This window comes from Drosophila biarmipes, chromosome 3R (assembly GCF_025231255.1).
Source record: "Drosophila biarmipes strain raj3 chromosome 3R, RU_DBia_V1.1, whole genome shotgun sequence".
Lineage (NCBI taxonomy): Eukaryota > Metazoa > Arthropoda > Insecta > Diptera > Drosophilidae > Drosophila > Drosophila biarmipes.
In genome coordinates this window covers 22285180-22303427 of record NC_066616.1, presented here as the reverse complement: position 1 = coordinate 22303427, position 18248 = coordinate 22285180, and the positions used below count along the sequence as shown (strand labels likewise).

The following is an 18248-nucleotide window of genomic DNA, read 5'->3' as shown; positions in this document are numbered from 1 at the left end:
CTAATGTGGCTATCATTACTTATTGTTCAAATATGGATTTATTATTCGTTAATTTCCCTGCCATCCTTCATCTTTTGGATGAACACACTCAGTTCGTGAGCAGAGTACGATTTCTTTCTGATCTTTTTAGGTGGCGGGGGTTCCATAGATTGCGGCACTAGATTTGTCTGAAAATACATTGCATATTTATAGAACTAACAGAGAAATGGAATTATCTTGAGAACCTACAAAGTGTCTGTACTCGGGGGAAATGGACTCCAGCTGCAGCATTCTATTTTCCACCTTTTTGATTCTCGAGAAAATGTTCTCCTCGTTATCGGTACTTAAGCCCATGTATGATTCAATTGCCTGTAGACGCGAATTGGGCAGCGATTTTCTCATTTCTTTGGATGGGTCGCTATGCCCGTCACGCGATCCCATTAGTTTATTCAGTTCAAGCTCGTAGTTGGGCCGCAACTCCATTTGCTGGGGCCCACAGCGATTGTTTACCCGCCGCACTGTTTGAAGTTGTTTATAGAATAAAGTGGCTTTAATTATGGAAGTAGTACCCACCTTTTAAATGACAATTCGACTGCTCCTGCTTTATAATTGTGCTCTGAGTGCGAGCGCAGGAGTCGCTCAGGTCTTTGTCTGAGAGAGCGAAAGACGATTTGAAGTCGATTACATTTTGCGAGTTGATCTCGTCTCGTTTTCTGTTGACAAAACATTCTAAACGCTTGGCTAACTCGGCGTCATTAACTCTAATTTGCACCAGATTTCGTGGAACGTCATGTGACTCCTCCACTTTGCAGGGACAAGCTGCGTAGTTAAAGGCACTCTTAGATTTCTCTGAAAGGAACATGCACAGAGGAGAAGCGATTGGAATCGTTATTGCACGATTATTAATTGTATTTACAAGTGTACAAATAAAAAGAATACATGTCACGGTGATTTGCGGTGATTATTCATAGGATCTTACTGGGCCTGATGGACTCCTTGTTCTCCTTCCACTCGCTGCCGTGATCGCCCTCGTAAATTTCCTTCTTCCAGATGGGAACCCGGGTCTTGAGCTGGTCTATTGCAAACGCTACTGATTCTAAGGCCTCGGATCGGTGGGGTGATGAGGCGGCTATAACTACACTTGCCTCGCAAACGGGCACAGTTCCTAAACGGTGATAGATAACAATGTGCTTCAGCTCAGGCCACTTTGATCGAAGATCAGAGCATATTTTGTTCATTTCCTTAAGGGCCATGTTATCGTAGGCCTCATACGCCAATGACACCACCTGGAAGGTCAACAGGTACAAATGATTCAATGGACTAATTGATTGAGATTGCAAACGCACCTTCTTGCCCTGAAAATTGTCGCGCGTTGTGCCCACAAAAACCGATGAAGCTCCGCAGCCTTCGTCAGCCAGCAATTGATGTATATGGGCGATGTCAATGGGGTTGTTAACGAGTTTAACGTGATCCATGGCGAATGGGTTAGCCTCCACTGAGGGGCGGTATGATGGCCAGTTCGTCGCCCTCCTTGAACAGTATCCTTTCACTCAGGTTGTCAATATAGGACTCGTTGAGGGCCAAAATCAGGTTATCCCGGATGGAGGTCAGGCCAAATCTGGTCACCAGCTGGTCCAGCAGATCGGAGGCAGTGATTTCGGTGGGCACATCCACGTTCGATCGGCTGGTATTGGCTAATTCTCGGGATTTGGCAAAGAACAGCACGTGCACAGTGACAACAGGTCCATCAGTACTCATATTTACAACTGAAGATTGGAGATGGCACGGAAGCCCGATGTCCGATAAGCTGCGATTTCGATAATTCCCTTAGAACGGAATGGAATATTTCACAGCTGATAATAATGAAAAAAGATTCACCTGATACCATTTAATTAATAGAACAATCAAAATAATATTCTTTTAAATGTATAATTATATACCCCCAAATTAATTATTTAAAATACCTATTATCGGTTATGCATTAGATAATCATCGATATATTTCGATTTAAGTTTGTCCATCACTATTTACACCGATATTTAATTTCGCCAGGGAATAAAATTGTTTTTATTCGGTTTCCTTTTAGGTTTTTACCTATCTATCATAGATAGCGAGCTTGTGAATATTTAATGTTAAGCTAGTGCATTAGATAAATCCCATTTCTTTCGCTTTCCGTGTTGACATCGTCAACTTTCGATCTGGAACCATGAAGACACGTTTCAATACTTTTGATATAATCTGCGGAGTGGCCGAACTGCAAAAGTATGTATTAACTACGATTATAAAGATTTTGGGATAATAGCATGGGTATATCTATATTCCAGGTTGGTCGGCTGGCGAGTGAATCAGATCTATGACGTGGATAACAAGACCTATCTCTTCCGGATGCAGGGCACCGGAGCGGTGGAGAAGATAACCCTGCTGATAGAGTCCGGCACCCGGTTCCATACCACCCGGTTTGAGTGGCCCAAGAACATGGCCCCATCTGGGTTCAGCATGAAGCTGAGGAAGCACTTGAAGAACAAGCGTCTGGAGAAGATCCAACAACTGGGTGCCGATCGTATTGTAGACTTTCAGTTCGGTACCGGCGATGCAGCCTACCATGTTATTTTGGAGCTCTACGATCGCGGTAATGTGATCCTGACAGACTACGAGTTGACCACTTTGTATATCCTACGTCCCCATACCGAGGGCGAGAATCTGCGCTTCGCCATGCGTGAGAAATACCCGGTGGAGCGGGCCAAACAGGCTACCGAGGAACTGAAGCCGGAAGATCTGGAGAAACTGCTGGAAAATGCCAAGAATGGCGATTACTTGCGCCACATCCTGACGCCCCATTTGGACTGCGGGCCGGCAGTTATAGAGCACGTCCTTCTGGCACACGGCTTGGATAATCATGTAATCAAAAAAGAAGAAGCGGAGGAAACTCCTGAGGCGGATGAAAAACCAGAGAAAGGTGGTAAAAAGCAGCGTAAGAAGCAACAGAACGCTAAACTAGAACAAAAGCCATTTGATATGGTTAAAGACCTGCCTATTCTACAACAGGCTGTGAAGGTCAGTATCTAAATTATTTCTTTAATATCGGAGAACTATTATCATTTTATTTTATTTTCCAGTGCGCCCAGGACCTTATAACCGAGGGTCACAGCGGAAAAACCAAAGGCTATATAATTCAAGTGAAAGAGGAGAAACCTTCGGAGGATGGAAAAGTGGAGTTTTTCTTTAGAAACATCGAATTCCATCCCTACCTCTTTGTGCAATTTCAAAACTTTGAAAAGGCCACATTCGAGTCATTTATGGATGCCGTCGATGAGTTCTATTCGACTCAAGAATCGCAGAAGATTGACATGAAAACGCTGCATCAGGAGCGTGAAGCGCTGAAAAAGCTATCTAATGTTAAAAATGACCACGCCAAGCGTCTGGAGGAGTTGACCAAAGTCCAGGATGTGGACCGTAAGAAGGCTGAGCTTATTACGTCCAATCAAAGCTTGGTGGATAATGCGATCCGCGCAGTTCAGTCGGCCATTGCCAGTCAACTATCATGGCCGGATATCCACGAGCTAGTTAAGGAGGCCCAGGCGAATGGCGATGCTGTAGCCAGTTCCATAAAGCAGCTGAAGCTGGAAACTAATCACATATCACTTATGCTCAGTGATCCCTATGATAATAATGAAGACGAGGATCTTCAGACTCCGGAGGTGACTGTTGTGGATGTCGATCTAGCTCTCTCTGCCTGGGCCAACGCCCGTCGCTACTACGATAAGAAACGTTCAGCTGCTCAAAAGGAAAAGAAAACGGTTGATGCTTCCCAAAAAGCGCTTAAGTCTGCGGAGCGCAAAACACAACAAACCCTCAAGGAAGTGAGGACTATTTCCAACATTGTAAAGGCTCGGAAAGTCTTCTGGTTCGAAAAGTTTTACTGGTTTATAAGCTCTGAGAACTATTTGGTTATTGGAGGCAGAGATGCGCAGCAAAACGAGCTTATTGTTAAAAGGTCAGAAATTTGATATCAGTTTATTATTACTTCATTTATTATAATTAATAATATATTTTTAGATATATGCGTCCGAAAGACATTTATGTGCACGCTGAAATTCAAGGTGCCTCGAGTGTTATTATACAGAACCCCACTGGGGAGGAAATACCTCCCAAAACACTGCTCGAAGCTGGTTCCATGGCTATATCGTACAGTGTGGCTTGGGATGCCAAGGTGGTCACAAATTCCTACTGGGTTACAAGCGACCAGGTCAGTAAAACCGCACCAAGTGGAGAGTACTTAGGAACTGGTAGCTTCATGATCAGAGGAAAGAAGAACTTCCTGCCATCCTGCCACTTGACCATGGGTCTGAGTTTACTTTTTAAGTTGGAGGACAGTTTTATAGAGCGCCATTTGGGAGAACGTAAAGTTAGAACCTTGGATGATGATCAGATAGATCAAAATGTGAAGGAAACCGAAGTTGAGCACGATCTTTTGTCCGATGGTGAGGATGCTGAAACAAATGTCGAGGAGAAGAGTAGTAATACTGAGATTACTGGTTTTCCAAACACGGAGGTTAAGATTGAACACGATACCGGCCGCATAACAGTCAGATCCGACTCCATAAATCCAGAGAACGAAGCGACTGACGAGGTAGAGGAGGTAGTCGAAAAACTTCCAACCAAATCAGTGGATGAGGAAACGACCATTATCTTGCCAGGTCCAAGTCGAACAAAGCAAGTTAGTGCTAAAAAGACCAAGGAAGACAAAGCACGAGCTGCTAAACAAGAAGCTGCCAAACAGGAAGTCGCGCCTGTAAGCACTGAGCCCAAAAATCCCTCGCAGGTTAAGAGAGGTCAGAAGGGTAAACTGAAGAAAATGAAACAAAAATACAAAGATCAGGATGATGAGGAGCGTGAAATTCGTATGATGATTCTCAAGTCTTCGGGCAAGGAAAAGCCCCAGGCAGCTGCTGAAAAGGTGGTGGAGAAGAGTGAGGTCATTAAACAGCATGTGAGACCAGAGAAAAGTGCAGCTCCCAAGAACCCAGTGGAACTGGAGGATGCTGATGAAGTGCCTGTCGGTGGGGATGTGGATATACTCAACAGTCTGACTGGGCAGCCACACGAGGGAGACGAGTTGCTCTTCGCCATTCCGGTGGTGGCTCCCTATCAGGCTCTGCAGAACTACAAGTAAGTTTAAAAAATCATTTATTTAAATATTTTTGAATGCTTCGATTAAGGTTTAAATATTATTATTTGAGACGTCTTATAATCTTTCATCTAAATATTAATTTTAAATTCTTTTAAAGTGTTTAAAAGTTTATTTTAAATTTAAATGTAGTTTTGTTTTCAATTTTAAACCTTTTTTTAACAAATCCTTAATTTATTTTTACAGATTCAAAGTGAAGCTCACCCCAGGAACTGGCAAAAGAGGAAAGGCTGCGAAACTAGCTTTAAACATATTTGCCAAGGAAAAAGGCTGCAATGCTCGTGAGAAAGATTTACTGAAAAGTATAAAGGAGGAGTCCATGGCAAGAAATATTCCAGGAAAGGTCAAGCTATCAGCCCCACAACTGCAAAAGTATCACAAATAAACAACTAAACGAAATGTATACAAAATGTTGAGCCATTATTATAGGAAGTGTTTTAAATGCTTTTAAAAGAAATGCAAGTTGATTAAATAAAAGATGATGTATACAGAACTCGAACGTAAACTTATGTTGTGATCCCTTATCAAAAAGCGGTGGATATTGATTTTGGTACGGGTTGAAAACGTCTTTTATCGATAGTCTTGTTGCTGGGCAGATTTTCAGCAGGGATTTGGGGGCGCATGCGCCTCATATGGAGCCCGAGTTTGCATGTGTTTGTTTACCTCGGTTGGCTGTGTTCAAAAGTGGTGTTGTATAAGTAGATATTTTGGTGCTAACTCGCCTGTTTTGGCATTTTGTGTACTAAAAAGTTTTGGCTACTTCTCGTCACCGTTCGATATAGGCAATCGCTTGAGTAAAAAATCTCCCACTCGCCTGGCCAATAAAGAAATGAAAAAATAAAGCCATCCGAGGACCGATGATAGAGCAAACAAGCCCGAAGCTTGCAAATCACGGAGCCCCCGCAACAAAAGACAATACAGTGGAAAATGTATCTTTCGAGCGAAATCGGTGTAACACAGTTTTTCAAAGCCATCCGTTCGAGTGCGTTCGAGTCGTTCGCAGAGATGTAGATACATTCAAGCAGTTTCGGAGTGCTTCCCAGTCGACAGAAGGCGTTTGAAAGGAATATAAATTAAATTGGCGAGGCGATGGTTCGGTGAAAAACTATGGCCTTCAAAGTCCCACCCAGTTAGAAGGATATGTGCGTGTGTGTCTGTAAGTGTGTGTGCGTGTGTGTGTGTATGCATACATATGAAGGCATGTATTGATTAAGGACGGAGGACTTTTTTCTTATCCATGTGAGCGAAATTAGCATATAGTGTTTACGTGCCTCCAATTATAAAATTAAAGTTATGCCCATGCTGACACACTTCCCTGCACCAGAATTAGCATGACGTACAAAAAAGTACCCATATCCGCACCTACAGATGTTCGTGTAGGTATGTACGGCCATGTGTGTATACAGCATACCCTCCATTGCACCTGCTCGAAAAACCCAGTATCCTAACTTGGGACCATTTTGTTGTTTTTAAATTTTGAATAGAGAACATGAGAACAGAGAAAAACATGTTTATTTCGGATCACAAACGTATTTTTATTTCGAACTATTTTTACATAAACTAATGCTTATTTAAGCTACAACAGTTATTGTTAATACTATTATTATTATTATGGTTCTGGTAAATAATATGTTTTTCAATTTCAGAAATGCTAATCAAGAGCTAATGTTCTGTTAATAATGGAGTTTTGTGAGTTACTCAAAACTGCCAGATAAAATGAGGGCTATCCTGATTGCTCAAGCGAACCCCAAAAAGGCGTTGACACTAATTAAGCATATTTGTTAGCAGCAGGTCAACTTATAAATAAGGTAAGATAACAACCATTCTTGAACATACAAAAATGAAGATATTTCTGAAGTAAAAATTCAATTTCTAATAAATTTAAAATTAATTTTTCTGATTTTTCATTTCAAGAACATGGAGCCAAATCATTACTACTGCCGGAGCGCCATGCAGCAGAACTCCTCGACTTCCATGCCCCAACATTCGTCGAGCAAACTCAACTACGGGTTGAACATGAATGCTGGGCAGGATTATGTGACATGTAGCTCCGGCCAACCGCAATCGGGGTACAACTCCAAGGACCTGGTGCCGCGCAATGGGAGCAACAAGCCGCTCGGTGGCAACGGCAACATGGGAAGTCCGTATGGCGGATCTGTCTGCAGCAACAGTGGGCAATGCAGCAAAAATACTGCCAATCCGGGGAACTATATCAACATAATGACTGTTCCACTGGGAACTCTGCAGTATAATCGAAAAAAGCTATCTACTCAAGACTACGAGTGAGTGTTGTTAAAAAATATTGAAAGATGTGTTTAAATAAAAAAAACCTATTTTTCAGATCGCATTTATATTACAACACCACGGATGTCAAGTGTCGCGATGACTACTATCTAGCCAACAATGCGGCAGCAGCAATGCCGCAGCACCAAGCTCATCAGCCGCAACAGCAGCACATGCACCAGCAGCAACATCAACACCAACAACAGCAGCAGCAGCAACACCAGCAACACCAGCAACACCAACAACACCAGCAACATCAGCAGCATCAGCAGCACCAGCAACACCAGCAACATCTGCACCAACAGCAGCAACAGGCCAACTTTCTCCACATCCAGCAATCGCTGCAACACAACCACCAGCTGAGCCACGCCGAACCAATCCATCAGTTGCCCCAATTGCAGAGCTCTGTGGCCGAGCCACCAGATGCCTTCGACAACTGTGCGATCTTCCCGAGCGCCGGAGCCAGTGGCTCCGGTGGTGGACGCGTGGCAGCCACCCAAACGCATCAGAACAGCTCCAGTGTGGTCACGTGCGACCAGCAGGTGCCCGTCTCCCTGGGCTCTGTCAACATGCCCGTTCCCCCCATCATGTACACCGTACACCGGGTGGTGACCACGGCCCAGATCCAAACGGCGGTGGGCAGCACCTTCGCCTCCTCGGCCAGTGTGTCCAGTGTGGTCAGCACGGGGCAGAACGAGGGCGACTGCCTGTCGCCGGCACAGGTCTCCACCGCCATGGCCGCCACCGGGAACGCGCCCTGTCTGGGCGGACTCTCCGACATGGGCGCCAACATGATGAACAACGCAAGTGCACTTTGTCCCCTTTCCGAGCTGAGGAGTCCATCCGGTAAGAGCTTAATTAATTTTAAAGTATTTTATTTGATTAGATATTCATAAGGTCAAACCCACAATGATTGGGTACAAGTTTGTTCAGCGTTCGCCGCCAGTACTGGGCCCCAAAACTGCACCTCTAGAGCTCTTAACTTGAGTTATATTATTCCGATTTAGACGTGGGATACCTTTATGAGTTTGTGTTGGAATTCCCTTACGATCTGCGTTAAAATATTTGTCTTTGGAGATGGTCGAAATTTTAACCCATTTTCATGTTGGATTTTAGCGTATATCCAAAGGCTCCCAAATATTACTGGGCCCCAAAACTGCACTTCTATAACTCATAACTTGAGTTATAATATTCCGATTTAGACGTGGGATACCTTTATGCAATTTTGCTGGAACTCTCTAATAATCTGCGTTCAAATATATTTTTCTTTGGAGATGGTCAAAATTTTAGTCCATTTTCATGTTGGATTTTACCGTATTTCCAAAGGCTTCCAGTACTGGGCCCCAAAACTGCACTTCTAGAACTCATAACTTGAGTTATATTATTCCGATTTAGACATGGGATACCTTTATGAGTTTGTGTTGGAATTCTCTAATAATCTACGTTAAAATATTTGTTTTTAGAGATGGTCAAAATTTTAACCCATTTTCATGTTGGATTTTTGCGTATTTCCAAAGACTTCCAAATATTACTAGGCCCCAAAACTGCACTTCTAGAACTCATAACTTGAGTTATATTATTCCTATTTAGACGTGGGATGCCTTCATGAGTTTGTGTTGGAATTCTCTAACAAAGTGCATTAAAATATTTGTCTTTGGAGATGGTCGAAATTTTAACCCATTTTCATGTTGGATTTTAGCGTATTTCCAAAGGCTTCCAGTACTGGGCCCCAAAACTGCACTTCTAGAACTCATAACTTGATTTGTATTATTCCGATTTAGACGTGGGATACCTTTATGAGTTTGTGTTGGAATTCTCTAATAATCTACGTTAAAATATTTGTTTTTAGAGATGGTCAAAATTTTGACCCATTTCCATGTTGGATTTTAGCGTATTTCCAAAGGCTTCCAAATATTACTAGGCCCCAAAACTGCACTTCTAGAACTCATAATTTGAAGTATATTATTCCGATTTAGACGTGTGATACCTTTATGAGTTTGTGTTGGAATTCTCTAATAATCTACGTTAAAATATTTGTTTTTAGAGATGGTCAAAATTTTAACCCATTTTCATGTTGGATTTTTGCGTATTTCCAAAGACTTCCAAATATTACTAGGCCCCAAAACTGCACTTCTAGAACTCATAACTTGAGTTATATTATTCCTATTTAGACGTGGGATGCCTTCATGAGTTTGTGTTGGAATTCTCTAACAAAGTGCATTAAAATATTTGTCTTTGGAGATGGTCGAAATTTTAACCCATTTTCATGTTGGATTTTAGCGTATTTCCAAAGGCTTCCAGTACTGGGCCCCAAAACTGCACTTCTAGAACTCATAACTTGATTTGTATTATTCCGATTTAGACGTGGGATACCTTTATGAGTTTGTGTTGGAATTCTCTAATAATCTACGTTAAAATATTTGTTTTTAGAGATGGTCAAAATTTTGACCCATTTCCATGTTGGATTTTAGCGTATTTCCAAAGGCTTCCAAATATTACTAGGCCCCAAAACTGCACTTCTAGAACTCATAATTTGAAGTATATTATTCCGATTTAGACGTGTGATACCTTTATGAGTTTGTGTTGGAATTCTCTAACAATCTGCGTAATAATATTTGTTCTGGCCCCAAAAATGCACTTCTGGACTCCATAACTTTTGTTGTTTAATCTCGATTTGGAAGTGGGATACCTTTATGAATTTGTGAAGAAATTCTCTAACATTGCTCATTAAAAGTTATCTATTTGACGAGAGTCAAAAATTTTACGTTCGATTTTTCCGTAATTTGTGAAGAAATTCTCTAATATTCCAATCTATTATTTAAGTGAGGTTCAAAAATTGTATATGTTTTTTTAAAAATTAATAAAATATTTTTAGGAGTGCTCACCAATTCCTCGTTTATGCCACAACACCACAAATGCAACAATGGCAACGACGCCCAATCCAATCCTGCAATCCAAAAACGCATAATGGCGACAAGCTCAACTTCGAATTTTGCTAATGCTGGCAAAGCTGCTTCCAATCTAACCCGTGCCCTGCAAAATGTAATATATTATAACAATAATTTGAGTTGTATCATATTTTAAAATTCACTCCATTCTTAGGTAATCCCCACATGCGTGTATCTTATGTCTCGGGTGGCGGTCCACATGGAGATCGAGGGCACATCGCAGTGTCCATCGCAAGTGATGTTGGCAGCTGCCTTGGGATGTGAGGAGCTGGGGATATCCAACAAGTTGCTGGCACAGAGTGTTTTTGGTCTGTGGATGACAAGTGCTTTACTGGAAATGCAGCTGAAGGCCCATCACTGCCCCTATATAGTGCGAGTTGCGTGGCCCAACTTGCTCCAGAAGTTCAGCAATAGCAGTCCCAGTGATCGAAAGTTTGACGAGCCCATGATAGTCTTGAAGAGAAACGTTTTCTTTTCCAAACGAGACGAAGAGAAAATAAAGTATGATTTACAAATAACTTCTAAACAAGAAAACCTAAGAATAATATAACACTAATATTTTCAGGGATCATCGAATCTTAGAGCTCCTTTACGAAGAGGCCAGAAATAATGTGCTGACAGGGAGATATATTATGGAGCCTGTACATTCACTTATGCTGGGTGGTATTCAAGCTAGAATAGAACTGGGTCCCTACAATTCCCACACCCATACAATAGGATTCTTTCGGTAAGATTATAAGAGTATAAAACTACCAATAAGTTTACTAATTTTAAATTTATTTGCACAATTTAGGGAAAATCAAGCTAGGTTCTTGCCACCACACGTTGCCAAAAGCTCCACTTGGCTGTGGCTACCTATAAGTCAGAAGAATTCTGCGGAGGTCAAGCTTTTGGAACAGTTCAAACGGGTACCCCAAACAGCCACCACCAGAAAGTTGATGAGGAAATACCTGGAGTTTTGCTGGGCATTGCCCTTCTATGGGTAAGGTTACTAATATATAATTCTTAATTAAAAGTTCTTATATAAAAATTCATAATTTTATATTAAATCATAGCGCCGCATACTTCCATGGTCAAATAGAACAGCCTGTTAGGGGAATTATGGCTTTGGTCAACCAAAAGGATATGGAGGTTTTAGTCGCAGTTAATGAAAGGGGAGTTTTTGTAATAGATCCCTACGAATGCGTAAGTTTCACAAATATTTATCTAACACTTGTAAGCCCCTATTAACGATTTAAACTCTCTTTTTCTGAAGACACTCCTGCTGGGATTGCGATACGAGGATTTGTCTTGGGATTACGCAAAGCCAAGCGCAAGTGATGATCCCGAATGCCTCACTTGTATATTCTTGCAGGTATTTCGGAATTTCCTCGTAATGAAAACAAGTATATAGCTCTGTTTGTCTTGCAGTTCGATGCGGTGGAGAACGGAATACAAGTATCAAAGCTGATGCAAATCTTTTCGAAGCAAGCTGCCATGATAGACGCACTTATATCACACTTTACGGATCAAATAAGGAACAAAAAACAAGAGGGTAACCCTCAAGAACCCTTTCACGATGGTAAATCTGAAATAAACATATTTCACAGTATATTTAAGTACTAATAGTATTTGAAATGTATCTAATGGATATTGTTAACCACCATTTCAGAGCCAAATCCTATTCAAAATAATGGAAATGGAGTTCTATGCAATAAGCTGTCTCGATTAACTTTGGCTACCTTCGATGAGGAGGGAGGTCGTTGCATTGGGCAAATGGGATCATTATCTATAAGCTATTAACATTTGTTACTACGATAAAGTACATTTAAGTTAAGGGGTGTTAAATAAAGTTCACACATATATTCACGATTGTTGATAAATTCCCATAAATATACTCACAAATAAATTTTTAGCAAACTGAATCCACACGTTCACAGACATCTACAAAATGCATACCAGTACATTTAATTGTTTTCTAATTTTACTGAAACGCAATATCAAAGAACATTAATCGATGACCAGTAAATAAGTTAAAGATTTAAATTTAATTGCCGATTGCTTTTTCTAAAGGCACTTGGGTGGCAACCGTAGATACCATCCGCACCCATCCAATTATTGCTCAAAATTTGAATATTTATTCATGATTTATTGTTTGCTTTAAAGAAGTTGTTAATTTTTATTGCACACCTCCATCGAAATGCCATTCACAATTGTTCGAATTGAATTGTTTACGATTAATGCAAGTAATTACCAAATATTGCCCCCGAATAGTTATCTCCTTTTATTTACCTTTGAGGTAAGGCATGTAGTATACATTAAGATATTTACATATATGGGTATGTGCATTTGACGTATGCGTTCAGAATTAGTTTAATAAGCCTTCGACTGAAACAAATTATGTATATAATAACAATAAAATGTATGTACAAAATGTAAGGGCTAACTGCCAACATAGGTTATGTATATATTTAAATTTGTATGTATGTATAAATTGAGACTTAAAATAAATACCGTTTCCTCATATTTATACAGCAAGTACTTAAAAAATTACAGACATTTTATTTTAGTGTTTAAATTGCACTGTTAAAGTTTATTTTCATACTCTCTTAGTGCATCGAATTTAATTTTTTAAACCGAAATTTCATTTTTTAAAACCACCAAGCTTCTATTATGATGTTTGCAATTTGATAAGCTGCAGAATACCTTCTTTTGTTGATTTTATTTTGAAAGAACATTTTTGTGACAAATAAAAGTGAAATATAAATTGTTTAATAACAAATAATGATATAGTTATAATATACAGCAACACGGAAATTAATCAATACATGTAGGTGTAATCTAATAAATTATAGTTAATAGAAAATTTATTTAAATATGTGTAAATCAAACATAATACTAAAGGCTACTTACTTTCTAAAAATGTGTCTTTTAATAACACAATAAAAAAAGTATTAAAAACAATGTGTGAAATTCTTGCGAGGGATTTGCATGTAGCTGAACAATGTGTAGATTTCGACCGCTATTGTGTACTGTTTGGGGGCGGCAGAGAACGAGCAGAGATGGTGGCAGGTCGAAGATGTAAGTGAACTTATTTAAAGAGACATTTAATTCTATTTTGTTTGTATTTTTTAATTGTTTCTCATATTCCAAGTACTTAGCGCCAAAAAGTAGGCAATGACTTGCAATTCTTTCTTACAGGTATTTTAGAGGATCTTAAAAGATTAAAAGATACAATTTGTTATTTTTTTATGTGGACCATTTATATTGAAATTATTGACATTATTGATAATTATTCTTTATCTGATTATTTTAAGAAATTATTTATATAAAAAATAATAAGGATAGGCATTTGAAAGTAATGATCTTCCCTATGATTGGTCACTTGGTCATTTAGAATCGTAAAAAATGCAATTATATTTTCGGGAAATTAGCACAAAACCTTATTTCCTTGGGCTTCTTTTATAAGACTTTGATTCGATGGATCAAATAAAGGCGAATGAAACCGTTTACCACTCTTCCTATTTCCAGTTTATTCAAATTTAAAATATTATATTTATTTACGAAAACGTGACACATTCGTGTTATTCTTTTATTACACTTTGATAAGGGTGAAAGTTGGCGAAATAAAAACATTTGCCGAAAACAAGGTACAAAAAGTGCCAACGAAATTAGTGCAAATACACAGATGGCCAGTGCAAATAAACCAGAGTGAAATTGTGTTATCTTTGGAAGATTCGCGACCCAAAAGTGCAGCCAGGTCCACGTCCGTATCAGATCCGCTCACGCACAGGCGGATGTGGATGCGATTGCGGATGCGAGTGGAGATGCGAGTGCGAGTGCGAGTGCGAGCGGGCTGGCCAAACACACTCTCGCAGCGGCGAATGTTTATGGGCGGTAAATAACTGGTTTTTATATAAACACAGGAGCACAATCACACACACACACACCCATGGCCACGTGCAGGAGACAATTTGGAAATGTGCATCCACATTCACAACCACATCCACGCAATCTATCCGCGAAGAGGGAGGCGGAAGGACAATGGGCTGCTCCGCTCTCTGCACCGTTAAGAGAGTCCCCGTGTCCCGCAGAGCGTAGCGAAATTCGTCACAGAGAGAACAGGCGCGAGCGGGACATGAGTAACAAGTTGTTGCGCTGGTGGTGGTGGTGGGGTAAGAGTAAGAGAAAGGAGAGAGTGGCGCCTCTCGTTCTCCATTGGTCGTTGCTGGAATCAAACTGGACCGCCGTTCTCTTCGCCGCAAAGCCATCATCGGCTCATCTCGGCGGCGGTCGCCTTTCGCAGTTCGCCGCTCGCCGTTCGGCGTTCGCCTTTCGCGGATTCGGATTCACAATCACATCCTTCTGCGAGTTCGAGGAGTGCACACCGGTGGTCGCATTCGCAATCGCATTCGCATCCGCCTCGCAGTCGCCATTCGTAATCGGAATATCATCCGCCAAAGTCCGCGCCGCAGAGATCGAAACCATGGATATCTCCGCCTACCAGCACATGAACATCCGGATGAGCACGCGCGGCAAGCGTCCTCTGCGGAACCTCACGCCCAACGATAAGGTGCGCGCCATCCAACGCATCCACAATGGCGAAACGAAGGCCAGCGTTTCGCGGGACATAGGAGTGCCGGAGTCCACGCTGCGGGGCTGGTGCAAGAACGAGCAGAAGCTGCGCTTCATGTGCCGCCAGCTGGGCCCCGATCACCTGGGCCTGGACACGCCGCCCGAGAAGCGCGCCAAGTTCGAGCTGCAGCTCCAGCTGCCCCCCAAATTCGTGGCACTGCCTCCCAACTACGAGGAGCTGGGCTTTGGGGCACTGCCCTACTCCCCGGCCGACTATCCCGGGCAGGGTGAGTCGCTCCTGGAGAAGCTGAGCCTGGTGGAATTTGTCAAGAAAACCGGAGGACTGCATCCCGAGGCAGTGCATCCCAGTCAGGCGGCTGGCGTTATGGACTACTCCAACAACATGCTGCACCAGCTGAATCTCCTGGCCCTGCTCAACTCCAAACTGGTTCCTCCTCAGCCTGCCGAAGTGGATGCAGCCAAGGGGGAGGAAAACAAGGTGGCTGATTCACCCGCTGCCTCCGAGGATTACAGCAAAAACAGCTATCCCCTGCTGAGTGTGAAGAACTGGGCCAAAGATCCGGCCAAGCGGGTGAACCTGATCAATCAGCCGGAGCAGCCGGTCAATGATAAGAACAATAATGCTCTGGAGGGGAATCCTCCAGCCGCGGAGCAGGCTGCCATCAAGACTGCCATGTTTCCGGACACCGCCATACCCCTACTGCCAGCTCCCTTTCCGAATCCTGCGGATCTAGCGCCTGTGATAGCACCAGTGACGCCAGCCACGCCCACAGCCACAGGCACGCCCTCGACTGGCGGAGGAGCCGATGGCCAGGGGGCGGCTCTGCTGGATTGGTGCAAGCTCTTCAATGCCAGCTTGAACTTCCTGGCCTTCGCAGCGGCCGCAGCTTCCATGCAACCCGGCGGCGGCGGCGGCGGTGGAGGAAGTGCACCCAATGGCCACTACAATCCCCAGCAGATGGTGAATGGCGGCTCCGAGCCCGATCTCGACATCCCCACATATCCCTTCAACGAGGCGCTGATGAAGCGCCTGAGTCCCCTGGCCCACAGCGAGGCCTCCAACGAGAGCTACTGCGACAGCGAGCCGGAGGATCTGTCCGTGCGGTCGTGCGCCTCCAAGGCCTCCAGCAGATCGCACACCCCCGACAAGAGCATCGGCTCCAGCGATGCCGAGCAGTAGACACAATAGTTCGATGGCTCTTTAGTTCTATAGTTGCTAGACCTAGTTCTAGTTCTAGTTTATAGTGTAAATACCTCCATTTTTATTGTTAAATAGCCACCTTAAGTATTTATGAACGAACACGAATCATTTCGCAATGCAAATGCCATTTGTACTTATCAATTAGCGTATTAGTATCACTGCAACAGGTATTAATAGATCAGCATACTATAATAGCTGGTTATGACTAGGAATATCGACTGTGCGACACTGATTGTTTGAAAACCAAATTCAATTCATCTACACGTATAATAACGAATACTAATTGTTTTAAGTAGCTTAATTATTTGGCACGTTCGCCAGCCATTCCAATCGATTTGTTTTCGTACTGCTGTAATCTCCGTAACTCTTAATAAGCATATAAACTAATTACTAACGAAACGAATAAATATTTATTAACAAAACAAAATAAAATTAAAGTGTGAATCTCTCAAGATTAAAAGAAGGCATTTCATTTAATGGGTATTTCGTTTTAACACTTTTAAGTGGGGCGATTTTCTACACTGCAAAAACAGGGGTGGAAGAGGTTTCGGAAAGCGTTGGTCGTACCCAAGACATATACATTACCTTACACTATATTATTTCTCAACGCATCAAAGCACTAAATATTTTTTGAAGTTCTCTATCATTCTAATCACATTTACAAGATATTTTTAGCACTTTTCTCAAAAGGTAAGTTCGAGTTATATCCTTAAGAGGTTTTTAGCTGAAATTATTATTATCTATCATTATACCATTGGAACCGAAAATAATATTTTCAATATATCCTTAAGAGGTTTTTAGCTGAAATTATTATTATCTATCATTATACCATTGGAACGGAAAATAATATTTTCAATATTATTATTTCGATTGGAAAGGAGTTACAGATAGATGTTGAAACACAAAATAAAACCACACTATAGTTGCTTACTGAAACATTTTTCAAAAACTAAAAAATGTTGTATACTTTTATTGACATTTTAATGCTAAAAGCAGTTTAATAATAACAAATTAAATTTAATTCAAAGAAGTATGAAGAAGACGTCAGGTAAATTAAAAGTGTTCTAAAAAAATTCAAAAATTTTCAATTTTAGATCGACATTTTGTTGATTTTAATTGACTTTGCAGTTCTAAAAGCAATTTAATAATTAAAAACTTATGCTGTTGAGTTCGTTTTTATTAAAAAAGTTTAAAAGATGTCCAATATCAAAAGCGTTTAAAAGTAAAAAAAAATATTTTCTCATATTTCTAGTGTTTGTTCTAAAAAGTTAAAAAATTATTTATTTTATATATTATTATAATTTGTCAGAAGCAATCGTAATTGAATTTTTTTTTATGAATATGATATATATTGGGATATTTGATAATTAAGAGGATTGGGCTTATAAAATAGCAATGCAAATGTATTTTAAATCGTTTTAAAATATAATTAAAAGTCTTGTGATTGGAATAAAATCATTATTCATATCCAAGTTGGGCATTGAAGAGTTCCGAAGAGAACCCACCGGAGAGTTGGCCCAAGATCACTGTTTGTGGCGTGGATGGAGGTCAGCAGTCGGATCCGGAGGGCGTCCTGCCATCAGGGCTATGCGTTAATGAGTCTCGTTTTCAGCTCCCCTCCCTGGCGACGGCCTGGAAAGGAATCACCTTTTCGGAGGCATCGGTCAAGTCGGACACGAAAAAATGGCACCATCTCCAGGAGCAGCAGAAACCGAAACAGAAACCGAAACGGCAACCGCCACGGCAGCGGCATGAAGACGAATTATTGGTTCGCCTTTTGGAAAAATTAAATATCGCGTGTTGGTAATTTCCGCTTGGCTTCCCATTGCCGCTGCCATCGGCTGAAGTTGAGGCGAATTATTACGATGATTAGGCGACTGACAGTGCTCCCAGGCATCGGCATCGGCGTCGGATCGGCATAGGCACTGGCACTGGCACCGGCATCCATGTAGCCACCTATCCATGCATCCATGCATCCATGTGGCCATGTCGACCATCCGGCCTGCCAGCCGTGATCTGTGCAGTATGCATGTTTCGCATTTCGCTCCGCATTTTCGCATTTCGTATTTTCGAT

At 41.6% G+C, this 18248-nt stretch overlaps 5 protein-coding genes across 8 annotated transcripts; 3 read left to right on the top strand and 2 right to left on the bottom strand.

The window, feature by feature from the left end:
• Window positions 1–19: 19 nt before the first annotated feature.
• Window positions 20–1465, bottom strand: LOC108026339 (molybdopterin synthase catalytic subunit). The gene is made up of 5 exons (XM_017097243.3): window positions 1326–1465; window positions 959–1265; window positions 553–828; window positions 229–497; window positions 20–167 (listed from the first exon to the last, which is right to left on the bottom strand). Exons 1-5 carry the CDS (start codon window positions 1452–1454, stop codon window positions 42–44), a joined length of 1107 nt encoding a protein of 368 aa, XP_016952732.1. The 5' UTR covers window positions 1455–1465; the 3' UTR covers window positions 20–41.
• LOC108026340 (molybdopterin synthase sulfur carrier subunit) lies at window positions 1465–1737 on the bottom strand. Its single transcript, XM_017097244.3, has one exon. It carries the CDS (start codon window positions 1735–1737, stop codon window positions 1465–1467), a length of 273 nt encoding a protein of 90 aa, XP_016952733.1.
• A 271-nt stretch (window positions 1738–2008) lies between these two features.
• Window positions 2009–5660, top strand: LOC108026397 (ribosome quality control complex subunit NEMF homolog). The gene is made up of 5 exons (XM_017097320.3): window positions 2009–2241; window positions 2304–3033; window positions 3096–3973; window positions 4036–5148; window positions 5354–5660. The coding sequence occupies exons 1-5, from the start codon at window positions 2186–2188 to the stop codon at window positions 5550–5552; spliced, it is 2976 nt and encodes a 991-aa protein (XP_016952809.1). The 5' UTR covers window positions 2009–2185; the 3' UTR covers window positions 5553–5660.
• Window positions 5661–5849: 189 nt separating this feature from the next.
• On the top strand, window positions 5850–13280 carry LOC108026427 (uncharacterized). 4 transcript variants are annotated; one of them, XM_017097361.3, is made up of 12 exons: window positions 5850–6323; window positions 6814–6975; window positions 7082–7449; window positions 7509–8296; window positions 10326–10492; window positions 10553–10899; window positions 10964–11125; window positions 11192–11380; window positions 11454–11583; window positions 11654–11752; window positions 11809–11959; window positions 12050–13280. In XM_017097361.3, exons 3-12 carry the CDS (start codon window positions 7085–7087, stop codon window positions 12178–12180), a joined length of 2529 nt encoding a protein of 842 aa, XP_016952850.1. In that variant the 5' UTR covers window positions 5850–6323; window positions 6814–6975; window positions 7082–7084; the 3' UTR covers window positions 12181–13280. The 4 variants fall into 4 exon arrangements, with proteins under 4 accessions (XP_016952850.1, XP_050744949.1, XP_016952849.1 ...); XM_050888992.1 differs by having other exon boundaries at window positions 5850–6406; XM_017097360.3 differs by lacking the exon at window positions 5850–6323 and adding an exon at window positions 6411–6547.
• Window positions 13281–14751: 1471 nt separating this feature from the next.
• On the top strand, window positions 14752–16610 carry LOC108026024 (protein distal antenna-related). The gene has a single exon (XM_017096716.3). It carries the CDS (start codon window positions 14864–14866, stop codon window positions 16151–16153), a length of 1290 nt encoding a protein of 429 aa, XP_016952205.1. The 5' UTR covers window positions 14752–14863; the 3' UTR covers window positions 16154–16610.
• The last annotated feature ends 1638 nt before the right edge of the window (window positions 16611–18248 follow it).